The sequence below is a fragment of the Alligator sinensis genome, unplaced genomic scaffold (genome assembly GCF_000455745.1).
Source record: "Alligator sinensis unplaced genomic scaffold, ASM45574v1 scaffold849_1, whole genome shotgun sequence".
NCBI lineage: Eukaryota > Metazoa > Chordata > Crocodylia > Alligatoridae > Alligator > Alligator sinensis.
The window spans coordinates 90,157-109,220 of NW_005842271.1; the positions used below are offsets into that span (position 1 = coordinate 90,157).

The 19,064-nt window shown below is 40.1% G+C and overlaps 1 protein-coding gene across 24 annotated transcripts in view; it reads right to left on the reverse strand.

Annotated features, from left to right (window-relative positions):
- Window positions 1-19,064, reverse strand: part of EYA4 (EYA transcriptional coactivator and phosphatase 4) — a 245,583-nt gene that overhangs the window by 20,723 nt on the left and 205,796 nt on the right. For all 24 annotated transcript variants that reach the window (XM_025209220.1, XM_025209218.1, XM_025209210.1 and 21 more), the window contains 3 exons: window positions 15,750-15,886; window positions 12,818-12,901; window positions 3,904-3,993 (listed from right to left, as the gene is read on the reverse strand). In XM_025209220.1, coding sequence (XP_025065005.1) covers window positions 3,904-3,993; window positions 12,818-12,901; window positions 15,750-15,886 — 311 coding nt within the window. The remainder of the gene's footprint in view (window positions 1-3,903; window positions 3,994-12,817; window positions 12,902-15,749; window positions 15,887-19,064) is intronic.

Sequence of the window (19,064 nt, forward strand, 5' to 3'; positions counted from 1 at the left end):
TAGGCTATGAGGAAGAATGCTTGGCCAGCCCACCAACTGAACACAACTCAGTGCATGACACAAAGAGCCTGGGGAACTGGATAAGCTTCCAGATGGAAAGCCTAGGAGGGGTACCTTGCTTGAGTTGCAGGTTCCTCACTCAGAACAATTTTTTGTGAGGGAGAAACAATCTGAACTGAAGAGTTAGATCTATAATCCTCAGCAGGACCAGATCTTGGGAGTGGGAGGTGGGATGGGGAAACTTCCATCATTCCATATGAAATGATATATCTGTAGGACCTGCAGAAATCTAGCAAGAACTCTGAAAGCGACAGGACTGTATCAGGCACTCAGGAAACTGGCCTGCAGAATATGCACTTCACTGAGACTGGATTGCCCGAAATCTCTAGAGGACGTGCATTACTAAGCGTTAAAAATTAAACACAATGAGGGCCAACTCAAAAGCTGCAGAATTTCAAGTGGGTGGGCAGATGAGGATTTGAACCTCCTTGAGACTGGCAAAGAACAGGAAGTCTCTGTGTACTAGGTTAATTACTTTGATTATGTTTAGTCTACCTCAGTGGTTCTCAACCTTTTTAGACTTGAGGCATCCCTGGATAGACTCAAGGCATCCTTAGGTAGACTCACATCACCCTTCAGAAAATGTTTTCACTTTTTTTGTACTACAGAGAACTAATAAAGCAGCTCTTCTGTTGCAAAGAACTCAGAAAGCCCACAACTATGGATTTCTCTTTGCAATCTCTGGGCTTATATTGTGAATTGCACTTATAAACCTAACAGTACTAACATTGTGTGGCCCCCCAACACCCTTGAAAGGATCTCGAGGCATTCCAGGATGCTGGGGCACCCTAGCTGAGAATCACTGGTCTAACTATATGACTGGGATAAAAATGTTGACAGGCTGGGCGTCAGCTATATTGCCATATACAGCTATATTGCCATATACTACATGGCAATATTGCCACTACATTGCTATATTGCCATACTCATGCTCTCCCTCATTATAGTGTGCTGCTACGGTGACGTAGCAGCTAAAAAATAACTGTGTGCGACTGGCACAGTGCAGTACGGGCAGTTATTGCACCATTATTTAGTACCAAAAGGATGGCACAGTAACAACAATGCCATGTGTAGATGCGCCTACTGAACATTTCCAGTCTTTTGGACCAAAAATAATTGAAAGTGAATCCAGATGGTTCAGGACACAGCTCAGCAAAGCCTGTCTCCTTCCTTGGTTACAGTAAAGGGAATAAAATATTTTAATAATATCACAATAAGGGTTTGGGGTCTTTTTTGGCATATTTACCCATGAGCCTTTCCTGCCTGGCGTCTTTAGATCTGAAATCCCACTGCACATAGCAGACAATGATTTTGGCTTTGAGTCTCTGGAGATATCTGGGGGCTTGTTCTCAATTTCTATGATTTTACAGATGTTAGGTGTGCCTAAATGAGACACCTTACTGTGAAGTAACATCGTTTACTGTGCAGTAAGCATGTACATCTACACATGTACATGCTTACTGCATAGTAAACCTCACTAATCTCGAGTAAATTTGCTACCTATAAATGCAAGTAGCAAATTTACTTGCAATTTCTAACTGCACAGTAACAGTCATGTAGACGCCTGAATGGGAGCAAATCTGCTCCTGGTCAGCTGGTCACCAGGCAGTGGAAAATTGCTTCCTGCCCCTGGGAGCTGCCTGCTGCCAGGGCAGGCTCTGTCACTGGAGCCTAGGTGGGGACTATGTCTCGCTGCCCCAACAGCAAGGAGCTCCAAGCCCCCCTGCTCTGAGATCACGATCAGGGAGCTGGGGGCTGGGAGATCCTTATCTCCCAGTGCCAGCTCCATGGTCCCAGGGATGGTAATGAGAGATCAGGATCTACCAGTGCAAGCCCCACTGTTGCAGGATCAGGCCCCGCTGGCCCAGAACTGGCATCAGGAGATAAGGATCTCCCACTGCCAGCCCCACAGCTACAGGGCCAACATTGGGAGCTCCCTCATGGCAGAGGCTGGGGAGCCTGTTCCCTGACCAGCTTCATGATCGTGGAGCTGAGCAGGGAACAGGCTCCCTAGCCCCTACCCTGCAATCATGGAACGGGGGCTGGGAACTGTCCCAGTCAGCTCCAATCGAGTGATTGAAGCACAGGGCTTGGAAAGAACTGCAGGGGTGGAGCAGGTCAGTGGGGAAGCTGGTAGCTAGTAGCAAGCCCCTGGCAGGGCAGGGAATCCCCATGCAGCTGAGTGCTCATAGCTAGCTGTCCCACCAGTGAATCAGGGCAGGAAGCTGGGACCTGCCCCTCCCCTGCAGCTCTTTCCAAGTCCCCTGCCCCAATCAGGCAGGGGGACACTGACCCCACTCCAGCAGCAAGCAGCCCCCTGGGAGCAGGGACAAATGTGCTCCCTGCCAGCCCCTGAGCTAGCACCCAGGGAGAGGCTCAAGTCCCCTCTTGTGGTGGCAGGTGCCCATTGCAGGGTGCCAGGAAGTAAGACCAATTTGCTGCCATTAGCAGCAAATCTGCTTCTGCTTTCCTACACATGTAGGCACGTGCTTAGGAGCATTTACTCATGAGTAGTTTACTTATGAGTAAACTGCTCCCAGATCTAATGCAGGTGTAGACACATCCATTGACAATGATCCAAACTGTCTGCACATTACTCAAAGCCTGTTGTTATGATTGTCAAACCCTGATAAGGCAGTTTTGCAAGTGAATATTAGGTTCGTCTACACATGCCTCTTTTAAGCAGGCTTAGCCTAAAATCACTATTTTAAAACTGCATTAAGGGTGTGTGTCTACACATGTGCACTCTTAATGTGCCTTAAAAATGGCAATTTAAGGCTATGTAAGTGTAAAGCAGGTATCAAATTTAGGCACACATAGCTAAGTCACATTCATGCATGTGTAGATATGCTAATGTGCATTAATGTGCATCAATGGATAGACTGCATTAATGTGCCTTAGTGCATCTACACATGCATTAATGCGACATAGCTATTTGCACCTAAATTTAATGTGTCTTAATGTACATTAGCGCATCCACGGGTAGACACACACGTAAATTGCCTTAATGCACCTTAAGCAAAGGTGCATTCAATGTAGGCATGTGTAAATATATGTGTAGACACTTCCAGTGAGAACTCTTCTCCTTTCACTGAGAAGGAAAGGGTGGTTCAGGGCCACGAGACTAGCAACACATAAATGTGGGGAAAGAACTGAAACCTCGACTGTAGCCTCTTTTGAGGCAGAGATACCATTTGAGTTTACGAACAAGAAATGGGAAGCAGATGTGCTCCTTCCCAGCAAGATACCATGGACATCACTAAATCTATAGAATTTGGATACTTTTTAAGCATTATGATACAATTACAATACATTTTAAGCATCTTTTTCTAAACCTACACAATAACTACAGAACAAGGTGCTGGTGCAGAGGGCAATTCTTCACGTGTGTAACCTGGTACTGTTGAAAATTACTGTCATATGACTGCCCCCAATTGATCAGGCATTTTTTACAGACACACCAATTACACCAAGTTAAAGGGGAGGATGGTTCCATGCATCAGCTGTTCCACAGTAAATGTTTGTGTATCCACTCCTTTCCCCCAGTCAGTGGAAACTAACTTGTAGCAATGTGGCCCTGTTTCCTTCAGGGATAAACTACCCAAGTTAAGCTTTAGCTTTCACTTACTATCAGATAACAGAGAACACATGACATTTACCACAGAATAGCTGATATGCACTAAATCCGATCACTTTTAACTCAGTATAATTTGTATGTCAGAGCAGGACAAATGCAAAAGCAACATCTGTATTAGTAGACATTCAGTTGTATGAAAATTGTTCATGGGTAGCCAAACTCATAAACTGGAATAAAATAGTCATGTTAAAGTCTTTGGTTCTTACCTCTAAATCATTAAAAAATAAATGTGTATCAGCGAGATTAAAAATCATTTCTTCCATTCGCAGGCCAAGGGTCACTGCCATTGGTGGGTCCTTAGAAAAAGAAAGAAAGAAAAATTAGTTTCACTCTTCATTACATTTATGTTGCAATTATTTCAAAAGTTGCTATATGCAAGACTGAAAACTTAAAATTGCAATGAGTTTCTCTTTAATTCTTTAGATGTGGAGCTATTTTATTATGAAGTTACAATTAAAATGTGGCAAATGGAAGGTAGTTCAGAAACTAATCAGAAAAATCTGAGGGCAAGGAGGCTGAAGTAGTATTTTATGAAGAAAGATGAAAAGAACCAAATATTTATACTTTGATTAAACTATGGTAGAGGAGAAACATGATTGCCATTTACAAGCTCATGGAAGGTATAATTATTAAAGAGGAAATACATTATTTAAGGTTGTACAAAGGAAGGGAATGGCATCAGGAGATGAATACAAGGAATGGTATATTTCTTATAATAAGAATATTTTGTTTTAATTTAAAGGCTACCAAAACACTTTACAAAAGTATGTAAAGAACTTTATTGCTAGAAAGGAACTGACAGTTAGTTGACTAGTCAAAGTCCACACAAAAAGTCAATGGCAGAGCCAGGAACACAAACTCTCTCTCGTTAGCCAGTACACTGCCCAAGCCATGGGGCCATTCTACATCTCAGATGATCAGAAGAAAGTTTGCAACACTTGGCTACATAACAATCTCCTCTGCTCAGTGTTGGAAGTTTCTTCACTGAAGACCTGTAAAACTGGACTGAGAAATGCCACTCACTATTGTGTTATATTATAGAGAATTATCCTACACTGTATCAGGGAAAGGCAACTTAGGAAGTCTTTTCCATTTCCAGTGTTTATGATTTGTGAGTGCATGGAAGTCAGTCTGAATCCTTGGCTATCCCACAAACAAAGTTTCACTTTAGAAAGTTTCACTTTACAAACCACTTTCCTACCCATACTTTTTGCCCATACGGATTCATTCTCCCATCCTGCCCTAACATCTGGTCTCTCTTTACTGCAGGGACTCACTCATGAAATACTAAACTCTCTTTCTGCTTCAACTTCAGGCACCCAACAAAGGCCGATCTTCATTCCTTTTCCACTCACCCAACCCTTATGTACTCACAGGATCATAGGAAAGTAGGGCTGGAAGGGATCTCATGAGGTCATCTAGTCCAGCTCCCTGCTCTAGGTAGGATCATCCCTGACAAAAACACCTCACAAGGCAGGGTAGATTTGCACCATATAGACTAACTAAATCTAATGTATACGCTTTCATAAGCAGCACCTTGCTTCATCAGATTCTGTGAAGGGATTGCAGGAAGCAGAGCTTCTAAGTAAAAAGCAGTGATTAGAATAAGACAAAGGGAGGAGAGGGGGAGTAAAAAGGAGAGAAGACAGCTCAAAGAGGTAAGGTGGGTAGGAAAAAGAAAAACAAAGCATTAAAAGCTAATCCAGGTAATGGGATAAAAATCTATAGTCTTGGTTTAGACCAGTGGGGGCCAAGCTTTTTGGCAGGTATTCCCCAAATTAATCCTGCCCCCTCCCTACATGCCACTCCAATCCCTTCCCCTTACCCAATCTGTTGCTCTGCTTTCTGCTCCCTCCCCTATCTGTCACTGTGCTACCTGTCCCTCCCCAGTCTTCTGCATGCCACACAGAGGCTGCCTGGGGCACTTGTGTCATCCATACCACAGGTTAGCCACCTCTGGGTTAGACAATATTTAACATAATCCAGCCTATGGATGATTTTTTGTTTTTAAATTTCCCATTAAAGGTGTTTTCTTAAGTGTCTGTCCAACCTGCTTTTGCAAATTTGCAGCGCTCCAATACTCGACAACCCTCATATTCTGAAGGTTCCTCCCAATTTCCAGCCTAAATTTCCTTTGCTGAAGTTTGAAGCCATTACTCCTAGTCTGTGGCATAGCTGATGGATATTATATTGCTATATAATTGTTATCTATATTGCTATGAAATTGGATTTCTTGTACTGCATTTTTGATAAAACTGTGCAGAATTCTGGCTTGCATATATATATAAAATTAAATTTAAGAGACTTCATTTCTTCTTCAGGCTAATTCAATTGCTGATTTCAGAATAATGAATTCCAGCAAGATATGTTCGCTGAAGCCACACTACTACCACAAGCAGTAGAGAGTAAGTACTAATATTTCCCAGTTGAGCTCTTCACTTCCTAGACAGCAGCAGAGAGGAAGGAGTAACAAGTAGGTTTCCTTGTGTACTGAGGTCTATTTCATTAAATGTTTTAAAAAATAGGGCAAAAACCCCTAAAAATCACCACATTGTCTTCCACATGATACCAAGGACACACACAGATTCTAAAATATAAAAATAACTTAAATGGCACAAATGAATAGAACAGAAGGTAAGACCTGAAGAAAGCAAGAAGAAAGGAATCATCTACAGTAGTTATACACTGGTTTGAACGTGGCTGCAAGAGAAATGGATATAAGACAGACTGAACTTCTACCTACAATACTCTATACAAAAAAGAAAGAAAATGGAACCTTTTCATAGACATTTTGTTGAATAAAAAAACAGCCCTTTGGCCCTTGCAAGCATGAGCTTTAGCCAGATATTACTAATGTGAAAGGAGGCAAGATCAGCTACAGCACTTCTCAGTATCAACATATAAATGACTTCAGTTACGTTAGTACTGAGGCACTAAATTGGAGCCAGACTGTCTGTCTGTGGACTTCTGTGCTAGATTGGGCCATCTACTGGAATGTCTCCTAGGAGACTAGGTAAAAATATCTCAGGAGAACCAATATTTACATGTTTTGATGAGGAACAAATTATGATGGGGCCCAAGATAAAGTCCAAAATGCTCAGTACTATCAGCGGATGCAGACTGTTTAATACTTTCAGGCAAGAAATGCTCAAAGGTCCATTCTATTTATTGCAAACTAACACAATTAACTGAGTTATTTTACAAGACAATCTCTTAAATTTTACATTTAGGAGATTTTATTCTATCTAATGGTATAATGCAATCTCTTATATATATGTGTGTGTGGGTGTGTATGTATATATGTATAAGATACTCACACAATATATAGATAGATATATAAACATATGCACACACATAGGATATATAGATATATATTGATATATATTGCAAACTAACACAATTAACTGAGCTATTTTACAAGACAATACTATTTTATATACAATCTCCCAAATTCTATATAATTTTTATAATACAATCTCATATATATAGTATTATCTCCTATATATATATATATAGTATTATTTCCTCTCTCTCTCTCTCTCTCTATCTATATATATATATATATATCTCCTATGTATAGAATTTCCTATATATATCTATATATATCAAAATATCTATATAGCTATAGATATCTATATCTATAGCTATATCTATAGCTATATCTATATATAGGAGATTGTATTATAAAATTAGATAAAATACAATCTCCTACGTATAAAATTTAGGAGACTGTCTTGTAAAATAGCTCAGTTAATTCTGTTAGTTTGCAATATATATCAATATCTATCTATATATATCTATATATCATATATACATGTGTGTGAGCATCCTATATGTATCTATCTAAGAGATTGTATTATACAATTAAATTATATAAGGGTGTGTGTGTGTGTGTGTGTGTGTGTGTGTGTGTGTGTAAATTGATACATATATCTCTCAAACTAAAGGAAACCTTTTAAAAATACTTTGCAAACAATATTGTGAATACAGACCTGGAAAGGGAAGTACTTATGAACATAGTACTAATAGTGCTATCCTTGGAAAAGTTTGTCCCCTAAGAGGAAGTGCTCGGGATAAATGTTAAATATTGTTGGCTTAATGACGCTCCTCTGAATCATGTGGGAGTCTCAGGCTTAAGCTCAACTGTCTCTTTCACTGGGACACTCATTCCTGGGAGGGTGTTGTGGAGGCTGGAGACGAGAGAGGGAGGACACATCTCTTTATAGCAATATCCTTTGGCTGATTGTGGAGCAATTTGCTCTACTCCAAAAGGAGTTCCTCTCCAGTGTTCCTTGGATGAAAGTAGAAGCATGCACACTAGGGCCTAGATAATGAATGAGAATAAACACAGCGCAATGAGAGTTCTTGGGAAATCTGATATAAGTACAGGAAAAATTTCAGTGCCGCTGAAAGAAATGCTTAAAGTGAATTGGGGCTAATGTCACCTAGGCAGCACTGGAGATGTAGATATTGTATTAAGTAGTGAACGGGTATTGCATAGACTGTAGATGCTTCCTTACCCCTTCAAGCCAACTTTACTCAACCCTGACTTAGAGGGATTATTTAGAGCAATTGCTGGAGCTGAGAAAACCGTGATGACCTTCATGGCCATTTACTGCTTTGTCTCTCTGCTGAGACTGTCAAAGGAAGATCAGCCAGGATTTATAGTCACATTGATGCTTGTGATGTGGACATTTTCCCATGAATAGGGTAAATGTCCACAGGTCCAATTTTCCCCCTAACTCAATATTATGTCCATAAAAAAGCTGCCAAGTTTCTGTCAGGTCAAATCTCACCAAATTTGAACTATCTGCCCTCAGTAAAAGGTGCCATGTCTGATAATGTATAATCTAAGCCTCTTCTACAATGAGGACTTTTTTTTTAGAAATGAGTTAATCATTGGCAAGAAGTAGAACAAAGAAGAAAGGATCATATAGAAAGGGCCTCTAAAAAGACCTTCAGAAAAATATCTTAATGGCATTTTGCATAAGCTTACACCTGACGACATTCTCATAGCATATTCTCTACCTAGAGAAAAAAAGCTGCTATGGTCTGTATACTTTCAGCAGCCCTGAAAATATACTGCCAGGTCTGGCCTACTGAGCATGGTATCATAGTGTCACCTTTTACACATATTTAAAAGGCAGTCTAAAAAGTCACAGTGAATTTTCCATAACCCACATTACAGTTAGAGAGTTCAGATTTTTCTTCCTCTCCAAATTTATTTTTGCAGTCATTCTTTTTTTTTTTTTTGCCAGTCTGAGCCTTGACTTATGGTGTATTCTGAGCATCTTTGTCTTTTGGATTGTTCTCAAAGAAATAAGTGATTTAATTGTATTGAAAATGCTAATGGTCTGAAACAAACAAAATCTGTTAAATACATCTTAATTGACCCCAAAACAGTGAAAATTCCTGGGACACAGTGAAGCAAAGAATACACATTATTAATAAGGGAACAGGAATGTACCTCATAAACTTTAACAGATGATGACAGTCTCCCAACATATGTCCTGTCACATCAACAAATCCTTATTTAAGAGTTAAGCATTGTAGAAAACTGTATGTGCCAACTGGTGCTCAGCTGCAAAAACCATCACCAGCCACACAGTCCCATAATATAACAGCTCAGATGCCAATGTTCATAATTTGCTAATGTAGTAAATAATTAAAAATAGAAACGCACTACTTCTACAGTGCTTGAAGAGTTATCAGCAAATGAAATAAGCAAAGAAAATTACTATTTCTGCTTAGAAGGAGCCCTTTTGTCTTACAAGGTGACGGACACATTTTGATCATTATTTGATATTAACTCTGGGAAATCCAATAAAATGACCCTCCCAAATTAGATTTACAAAAAACAATATTTCCTCTAAACAATTATGATTTTTTTAAATTGCTACTTTATAGCTTTATGTTGACTATGGTCAGACAGCCAAATCTCTTTCACTTCAGGAAGAATATTAAGCTACTCTTTCAACTAGTGCCATCCTATGAAGAAACAATTTGCCACATGTTTTAATGACATATTTACAATCTTGGTCACAATATTAAAAAAAATCTTCTTGCAAACTTCCCCAGCTTGTTGACATTGTGGTTATTTATTATTTGTCCCACACTAGCAGATAAAAGTCCAAAGTCAAATCAGTCATACTGAACTGGATATTGCATAAACACATATTAAAGAGAGAGTGTCGGCTTCAAAAGCTCATGGTCTTAGAGTCTAGGTCATACAGTCTGTGTTACTGAATATGCTAACTGATCTTTGACCAGCTGCTGTTCAACTTTTTTGGATCTAGACACTCCCACATAACCTCTGGTAGCTCTTCCTCAATGAATATCTCGGTCACCTTAATGAATACCATGGTCACTTCCACTCCAACTTTCTCTTCTCCCTTTAGCTACTGAAGGTGAAATTTAAAAGAAGAATATTTAGTCTGCTGGGCTCACAGTGGCTCTGCACGGCCATCCATCCTGGAAGTGATGGTGTGCTGAGTCTGCTCTGCAGCCCACACTGCACTTCCATTCAGTTGTAATGGTATCAGGGCACTAGGGTTAACGAAGATTCATTCATTTTTAAATGTTCTCTTTCCCAGAGGTCACAGAAAGGCATAAGGCAAAAAGGAGGATAAGAGATTGCAGTTCTGTGTTCATAGGTGGGTAGCTGACTGTGTGTCTGTCTGCCTAGCTGAACATTAAAAGTGTATGTATGAACTTTAAAAGATAATGGTAGTAAATTCCTGGGAAAATCCCCAGAATTTCATACCTGGAAAATGTCATTAACCCTTCCCTTCACTAAACAAATCTTCCCAGTTCCAGCTGTACTATGCTGAGCACACACTAACATTTTGAAAATCTGGAAAACTTTCAATTTTTGCCTTATATTTTCTTTTGTCTTCTCAAAGGAGGCAAACCATATTTTATTAAATGAAGCAGGATGACAAAAGACAAAGTAAAAGAATATTTTTAAGAGCTAGGGATTGGGTCACACGGAGCAGTCCAATGTAAAAGTATTTTAAAACTTTAAGACAAATATCAAAGTATGGACTAGAAGCTATTACATCTCCACTGCTGAGGGACTGTGCAAGGAAAAATGTACCAATACAATGTTTTTATATTACCTGTGGATTTCTCTGCTGGATAGAAAATGGGCCTCTGAGCAACTTTCTTCCACTAAAACACCAGGAGGCTACCTCATTACAGGGAAGAATAACTGCCTACAGCATTTTTGAGCCAATGAAAGATACCCGGATTAGGGTTTACACATATTTGTGCTGCAAAAACAACACAAGAGTGTTGAGCATATGACAGTGTCTTAATACAGGGTAAAAGTGCTCAAAGGTGTTGCCATGCATTAGCTGCTCTACTATAACTGTTCATGTGCACACTCTTATCCTGCGGTAAGGGAAAGCTAAGCCATGGAGTAAGAATGTAGAACAACTGATATGCTGTAAATCCCCACCTATTTTACCTCAAGGCAAATTGCTTGTCTGACCAAACTCTTACATTCATTGATTTAGCACTGTGAAGGTACAAAACAAATGTTAATTTGTAGTATGGACAGACATTAGCATTCCATAACTGCCAGAAAAATTCATCCCCACCTTTGCCATGAACACCATAATATACAGTCCTCATCATCCCCAGATGCACAGTTTCATACGTGTGGGGAGCCTGCTCTGATGTGCTGCTCGGGGGCAGGCGGGGGCAGGAGACTGCAGGTCATGAGGGACACCATCAGCAGTAGTGGGGATGTGGGTTGAGGAGGGAGGGACACTGGCAGGGCCAGGGGGCTGTGAGTTGGGAGTGAAGGGGCACCAGTAGGGCTGGGTGGATGGGTGGACTGTGAGTGGGGAATGAGGGGCACTAGTAGGGCCAGGGTCCTGTGGGTCAGATGTGAGGGGCACCAACAGAGCTGGTGGGGGGGAGCGTGGATTTGGAGTAAGGGGCATTGGAAGGGCCAGGCAGCTGTGGGTCAGGAGTGAGGGGCACCAGCAGGGCTGTAGGGCTGTGGCTTGGGAGTGAGGGACAAGGGCATGGGCAGGGTACTGGCGTATCAGGGCTGCTCAGCACCACAAAGCAGTGGTGGGGGCAGGGAGGACGGCAGCCACAGCTGGGCCTATGTCCTGATGAGTGAAGAGGGCAGGGGAAGCTCTGATTTTCCATGATAAAAAACCCCAAATCAAATGCCAAAATGTATAGGTATTTAGAATTAATTTTATTATAATGACTGAGGCATAGGTAGGCTTCCACACTGCTTTAAAATTGTAAATATATCAATAAAACATTGTGTTCAACTGATACCTATATAGTGGCGTTTCATTTTAAGAATGGAAAAATGTGGATTTTAGGGTTTTTAATCATAGAATTGGGGATTTACGAACAGAGAAAACTAGGATCCCTGCTCATTACACTGCTGGCTGCTCACTGCTCCTCGTCTCCGACAGTGACAGAAATGCACTGAGTGCAGTGAAGGTGCTTGGCTGGCAAGTAGTTGGAGGGTGTGGGTGGAGAGGGAGGAGGAATTTCACTCTTGTCATTAACCTAACCAGCAGTTAGCCAAGGAAACCTGTGATTCAGGAAGAAGGCTGGGGATTTAGAGAGCAGATTAAAACATAGGGACTCTAGCCTAGCCTAGCTCTGAAGGTTAACTTAACCTACCTCTTCATCCTGACATCAGTTCCTCTCCTCCACAAAGGCAACAATATCTTTCTTTTTTCCTGTCCAATTTACCCATTTTTTATTATTTCCATGCTTCCAAATTCATCAGTTATTTCCCCTTGACCACCAAATCTATTGCTCCTTTGCAGAATCCCTTTAAAAGTACACCAGAAACCTCAGCCACTCTTCTCTTACACTTGTTGCATGTACTTTGCCTACCCTAATCCTCATGCATCACCATTAAGTCAGTGCCTCATCTCCCCTTGACTCCTCCACTTGGGCAAGAGACAAGTTCTGAGCCTCAGTTCTCTAGGCTCTAATATGGGGGAAATTCTGTTCACCTCCTTCCCTCACAAGGCCAATACAGATGTTAATTATGTCTTGTAATGCAAACTAAGGATGAAAACTCCAATATGGAGGCCAAATATTGAATATCAACCATAGAATTCATGAGTTACATACCTTGCCATATTTTTGTGCATAGGATCCTGTAAGCAGCGAATGAAATACAATAATAGTTTCGTCCAAATCCCAAACAAATACACGCTGAAAAAAGAACGATGACAAAATTAGCATGTAAATTAGATCAGAGAAATCTGAAATAATTAAAAATCAAATCACTTACAACCTGTGCTTTTAATAGGCACTTAATAAATAGGTCTATTTTGAAAATCAGCATTAGTGGTATATTTATATTAACTTATAAAAACAAGGATGACATTAAAATTTTAATTACTATATACATTTTTTTTTCCTTAGGAAGGTTTCAAATATGTAAAATATAGTCCAGATGTCAGTACACTCTGGGTCAATAACCTTTCTATATTATTGCTTTAAGGTCCAAATTCTACACTCAGATACTTATCAGAAACTCTCATTGGTTTCAGGTACTTTATGTTCATTCAGCAAAGCTAATATTAACCCTTAGTACTAGTGCTATATATGCTGCAGTGGTTCATACAGAATGGAGAATTTCAATAATATTTTAGGGTCAAATATATTATTTTAACTTTTAAATTTTAAAGGAGTATTGGTAAGAAGGTGTAGGTTGTACCACTCCATCCAGTAAGAGCACAGACCATCTGTAGATGCTTCCTCAGCCTGACAAAGGGCATTTGTGCCTGAAAGCTTGCCTAGAAGAATTTTTTTCCAACTGTTTGAGTTTGTCTAATAAAAGATATCAGATTTACCCAAAGAATATTGTTTGCCTTGGTAAGAAGGTATTACCTTCATTTTCATTGTTAAGTATTAGAAAAAAAAGGGAAAAAGAAAATTTGGAATCTTCCCATTACTGTTAAAAGGAGCAATCTCTCAAGGGCTAGGGACAGACATTCAAAAAGCCTTAGCCTGAATTGATTCAATCTTTGCAGGTTAGTTTAACCTGCAAAGCTGGAACTGATCTGGAGCAGACGCAGCTGGTGAACTCAGACTGGTGGGGTGGGTGGAGCAGCACACAGGAGCGGGGGGTTGCAGCCAGTCAGGAGCGGGGTGGAGTTTGCAGCCTCCCTGCTCCTGGCCAGAGTGCCTGGCTGACTGCAACCCACACCACCCCCCCCTTTGTTAGCTGCCTGCAAACCCCACTCTGCTCCTGGCCAGCTGCAAACCCCCTCCCCCACCCCGCTTCTGTGTCTGAGTTTACCAGCCATGCCTGATTTGGAGGTGGATAGACATTCCCTTTTCATTCGAGAAATGCAGGCGCATGCCTGTAGTGGCTCAGGCTAGGGTGCTAGAGCAGCCCTCCCTTCCCTTACATAGTGCTGAGCTGGGTAGGGTGTGGCCAGGCCCAGGCAGGATGCTCTGATTAGGGAGGGGTTTTCCCCCATTGATAACAGAGCATTTATCAGTTCTGTTATTGATATTAGCAACCCATCAGAAAACAAAGCAGTTCTCATTAGTTCAAGCTCTTCTTAAACAGCTTTTTCTAAGGAAGGAACATTACTAGCTAGCTGTTGATTATCTCCAAAAAGCCCTAAGTGGACACTGGCCTATCTGCCTTACACAGACACCTCTCAGCACTAGCTAGTATACCACATACTGGCTACAGTCCATGCTGTGGGTAGGAGGGAGGGGGAATCCCTGCTTGAGCAGTCAGCCATGAGGAGGGGAGGGGCAGGGGAAGCCAGGCAGATGCTGCTGTGCCTGCAAGTCACTGCCAGAGCTCCAGTCAGGGAGCAAAGGGGAGGGGCCAGCCCAGAGAGCAAGCCAGAATGCTGGGAGACTCTGGTTTAACTTAAACCAAGAAGGGGTCTGGGACAGACATTGCATAAACTGGTTTGACCCAAATCAGTTAAGTCTGATACTACATTCAACCAGGTTTATCTCAAACTGGTTTCACCCATATTCAAATTGGTTTATGTATACTGAATGTCTGTTCTGTTACAGGTTTAAACCAGTTTCTGATCACTTAAACTGGTTTATGTGTAATGTCTGTCCCTAGCCACAAAACTATATATATATATATATATATATATATATATGAAAAAAAGAAGCCTTTCCTCAGTCTCATCTCTCCAGGAGAGATGACACATACAGCTAACTGACAGAAGAGTTTGCCCTTGGTGATATGTAGAGATATTCACTGAATGTGCAGAGGAGATGGATCAGTGCTATGATGTACCAGTATCACAATGGCAGGAAGAGGTACAGCACATGTGAGGAGCATTCCTCTGCTGCCAGGGCTGACATGTCCCCTACATGCATGGAGCAAGCCTTGTTTCTCTCCTTTCATACAAGGCTAGAGTACTTCTAACAAGACTATACTCACTCCATTGCTAGGAGGTCACTTGTGTTCTCATACATTAGGCAGATATCTTTCCACATTAAAGGCCTAATCTTACAAATACTTGTGCACCTAACTATACAGATGCATATAATCTTGCTAAAATCAATGACAGTGCTCATACAATCAAAGATGAGATGGTGCTTATGTGTTTGGTAAATCAGGGCTACATATAGTCTTGTATCATAACTGCATATTCTCTTTTTTGTAAAGGGAATAATGCGGTTAAAAAGAATGTAATTATATGGGGCCAAACACTTGAACAATAAAGGCTTTCTTCAAGAAAAGAAATTCCAACTATAAATTAAAGTTAAAAAAAAAAAGCCAATCTTTGTGGTTCTCTTCTGAATTCAGCTGAAAGGGGCATATTTTTAGAACTAAAGAAGCAAGGATACATCATCTTACATTGCCTGCTTTCAACATAGGCAGGTACAAAGGATTAATGCATACAGTTAAAAGAGCTGCTAGAAATTGGTTTTATTCAATTAATGGGAAATAGAGTCCATGACAGTTTTTGAAAGCCTTAAATAGCTTCCGCATCTGTAATTTGCAGAAATTACTTTACATCATAAGAAACCTTCATATTACCATTCATCAGTTACCAGAGGGCTTTACCTCCAAGTCACTGTCTGGAGGGGGTGATGGATTATTCTTCCGCCCTCTACCCCGGGACTTTGACCCAGAACTCCTACACGTTCTCTCATCAAGATCTTTGATGGGTGTTGAGGGGCTCTGTACTGTGTCAAACTCCCCTGTTAATACAATTGTTAACAGAAAAATCAGTTTAATTTTTAAATAAGGCAAAAGCTTTTAAAAAATCTTTCAACATTTGCTAATTTAAGCAGAAGGTACATGCAAATCTTGTGTATACACATAATGCAGAAGAGTAGTCTCCAGTTTCAATCTTACACAGCTAGAAATTTCAGAAACTACCACCACATTTTGATTTGACCAAAGACATTTTTTATTTCTCTTGATAGAAGGGAAAAGTAGGTTTAAATGCACTTCTACACACGTATATTATGCAGATATGTACACACACAATACCGAGACACCATAAAATGGGATTTCTAATATGTTATACTACTGGACACATCATACTTTAAGGTAATGTGAGAATATTTCATTTTCTATGTTGGGAGTCGGTTAGATAGATGTTGAACCCCATGCTATTATACAGGATCAATTTCAGTAGCTCTACTCATCAGCAGGAGATTTGTCAGCTTTCCCCAAGCAGAGGAGGACATCCCTTAAATACTTATTTGAGAATGAGAGCCCAGATACCAGATCAGCTTTCTAACTTACTCTGGTTTACCGAGGGAATCCTATCTTGGGCAAGAGGTGAAGGTATAGTAAGAACTATCATCAGAGTAATGCGGTGTGGGAAGAACAGAAACTACCTAGGGAGGACTATTTGAAACTTGCTCTTAAAGGCTATGTCTGTCATATCTCCCAGTGACCAGAAATCCTCTTTCCTTCCCAGAACAGTACCTTAGTACACTTCCAAAAATTTCTGGGATTGAGTAATTTAGCCAGGTTCCTAAACATTAAATGAGAAATATCTTCCCTTTTGGCTGTCTAAACAATGATTTCATGTCCATGTTTTAGAGCGATCATGGATACAGCTTCACTAGACATCTACTAATGTGTCTGGCTAATTAATCTAGAGTGTCTTTCCATAGCATTTAATTTGTGGGGCTTTCTTTTAAACTGCACTAGGAATGATTGCTTATGAGATGCTGGAACTCATGCATAAGTAATACGTAGGTATAAGCATGTTCCTAATTGCATATGTAGGTAGTGAAATCTGTGGTCAGATTCTTTTGGTAAGGCACAAGTTTCTGAGTTGGAATCATACTGGTGATTATTTCACTATTATTAATGAGTGCCCAGAAGTACCAGTCAGGCACAAAAAAAAAGAAACAAAAAAGGAAAAAAAAAGACAAAGGCACCATTCTCATTCAAATATCTGGGTTTTCTTTTTTGACCTTCCTGAAAAGTTTGGGGGTAACACAAAGCATTTTCACTTCAGACTGACTGAAAATCAAAGACAGCTGGCTTTGCAAAGCCTGGGTCAAGGGCATGTCAGTTTGGGTGGCATCAGTTTATTATTATAGCACTTGGGAGACATTTTTATGGTCCAAATGAATGGTTTTTATGCACAAGAACAAATCACAAAGCTGCCCAAAAAGTTTCTGATCAAGCCAAATAGTTCAGTATTAGAGAACTTGCAAATTCGACTGACATCATTTCTTTTTCCCGTTTTTTAAGAATATTTTATTAGGGTCACAAGTGAAAAATATAAGTCACTGTGAATACAATAACTTTGAATAAATTGTGTGCCAAAAGAAAGAATAGGCCACATGGGTCAAACTAAGAACATTTTAAAGTTTATATACAAAAAGAACAGTATATATGATCCAAACTATAGAAATCCAAGGTATATTAAGTTTAATCTATAGAACAACATACAGAGGTCATACGTGCTACCTGACCTCTGACCCTATTGCTGTCCACATGCCAGCCAAAATATGAAGGAAATAATAGGGCATGTGTAAACCTGTGTTCTGGGGCACCAAATTGCAGTCCTTTGCCCTGTATGTCTAAAAACTCTCTGGCTGATGACATAGTACTGCAGAGAGCCCTAATTTACAAATTAAAATATTAGCACAGTCCAGTTCAACTCATTCTCTACACACAATCAAGGAAGAAAAAACTAATTTACTAAACTCTGTATGAATGTCTAAAATATTAGCAAAATTCATTTTATTTGAATAACCTCCTTTCCCCTGCATATACTATCAATATTGGTATTTTAGTAGCTGAGGTGGCTGCAGTACATACTTCTATGTACCTGTTTTATGTCTCCCATTACCACAATACCTAAATACTTAATAATTTTATAGTATTCTTCCTTACAGCTCTGCTATGAAGTAGGTCAGTAATAATACACCCATGTTATACATGGGGTACTGAGAACCAGAGAGATTAAGGCCTACATCCAATTTTAATTTCACAAGTGCCCAAATGGCACCCTCTTTGAGACCCTGAATTTCTTTTAAGGCAAAAGGAGGGCATTATCATCTCCTTTCCCTATAACTAAGTCATGGTTAAGATGAAGACATGCTAAAAACTGACCCACTGACACTTCTTCAGACTTGAGAAGAGTAGCATTAGGAATGAGTTTAGGTACTTTAGGATTTGGGCCTGAGCAACCATACCTGAAGTCAAATTCAGAGAATCTGTGACACAGCAAAGAACAGAGCCTAAATATCCTAAAATCCCAGCCCTTCATATTAACCACTGGACCCAACCACCTAAGTAACTGTGTTGAACTATGTATATACAAATGATTCAATGATATCAGACCTCTTCCCCATGGATTTTTAACAATACTGGACTCACTAGAAGTGAGTTGTGATAGCAGCTCTGGCCTTAAAAAAAAATCTATAGTCAAGACATGAAAATATATGACAATTAAGGCCCAGATCTAGAATGGTAAAGTAGGGTCCAGATCCTGTTCTGTCTATTATCCTGTTGCTTTGAGTCATCTTCTTGGGGTAAAGCACCTAACTTTTAAGTGTTGTAAGAACAAAGCGAAGGTGATTAAGAGATTTAGGGATTTTGCCCTCAAATTCAAAACTGAAAGATAATGAGCTGAGCTACTCTGCCAAACAAGGCAAAATACAAAGTAATGACAATTTCAGTACTTATAAGAGAGTACTGAACCAAAAATATTAGAAACAAAGAAAGGAAATATTAGAAAACAAAGGAGAAAAATAGGTACTGAAGGAGGTGGATGATGCTTAGTACCTAAGGAGACTCATCTCCCCAAAACTAGAATAAACCATTTCCCCTCCATGACTAGTTGTATAGTAAATTATTTGAGAGGAAGCCCCTGAACAGTGACAGCAGTAAAACAGAAGCAAG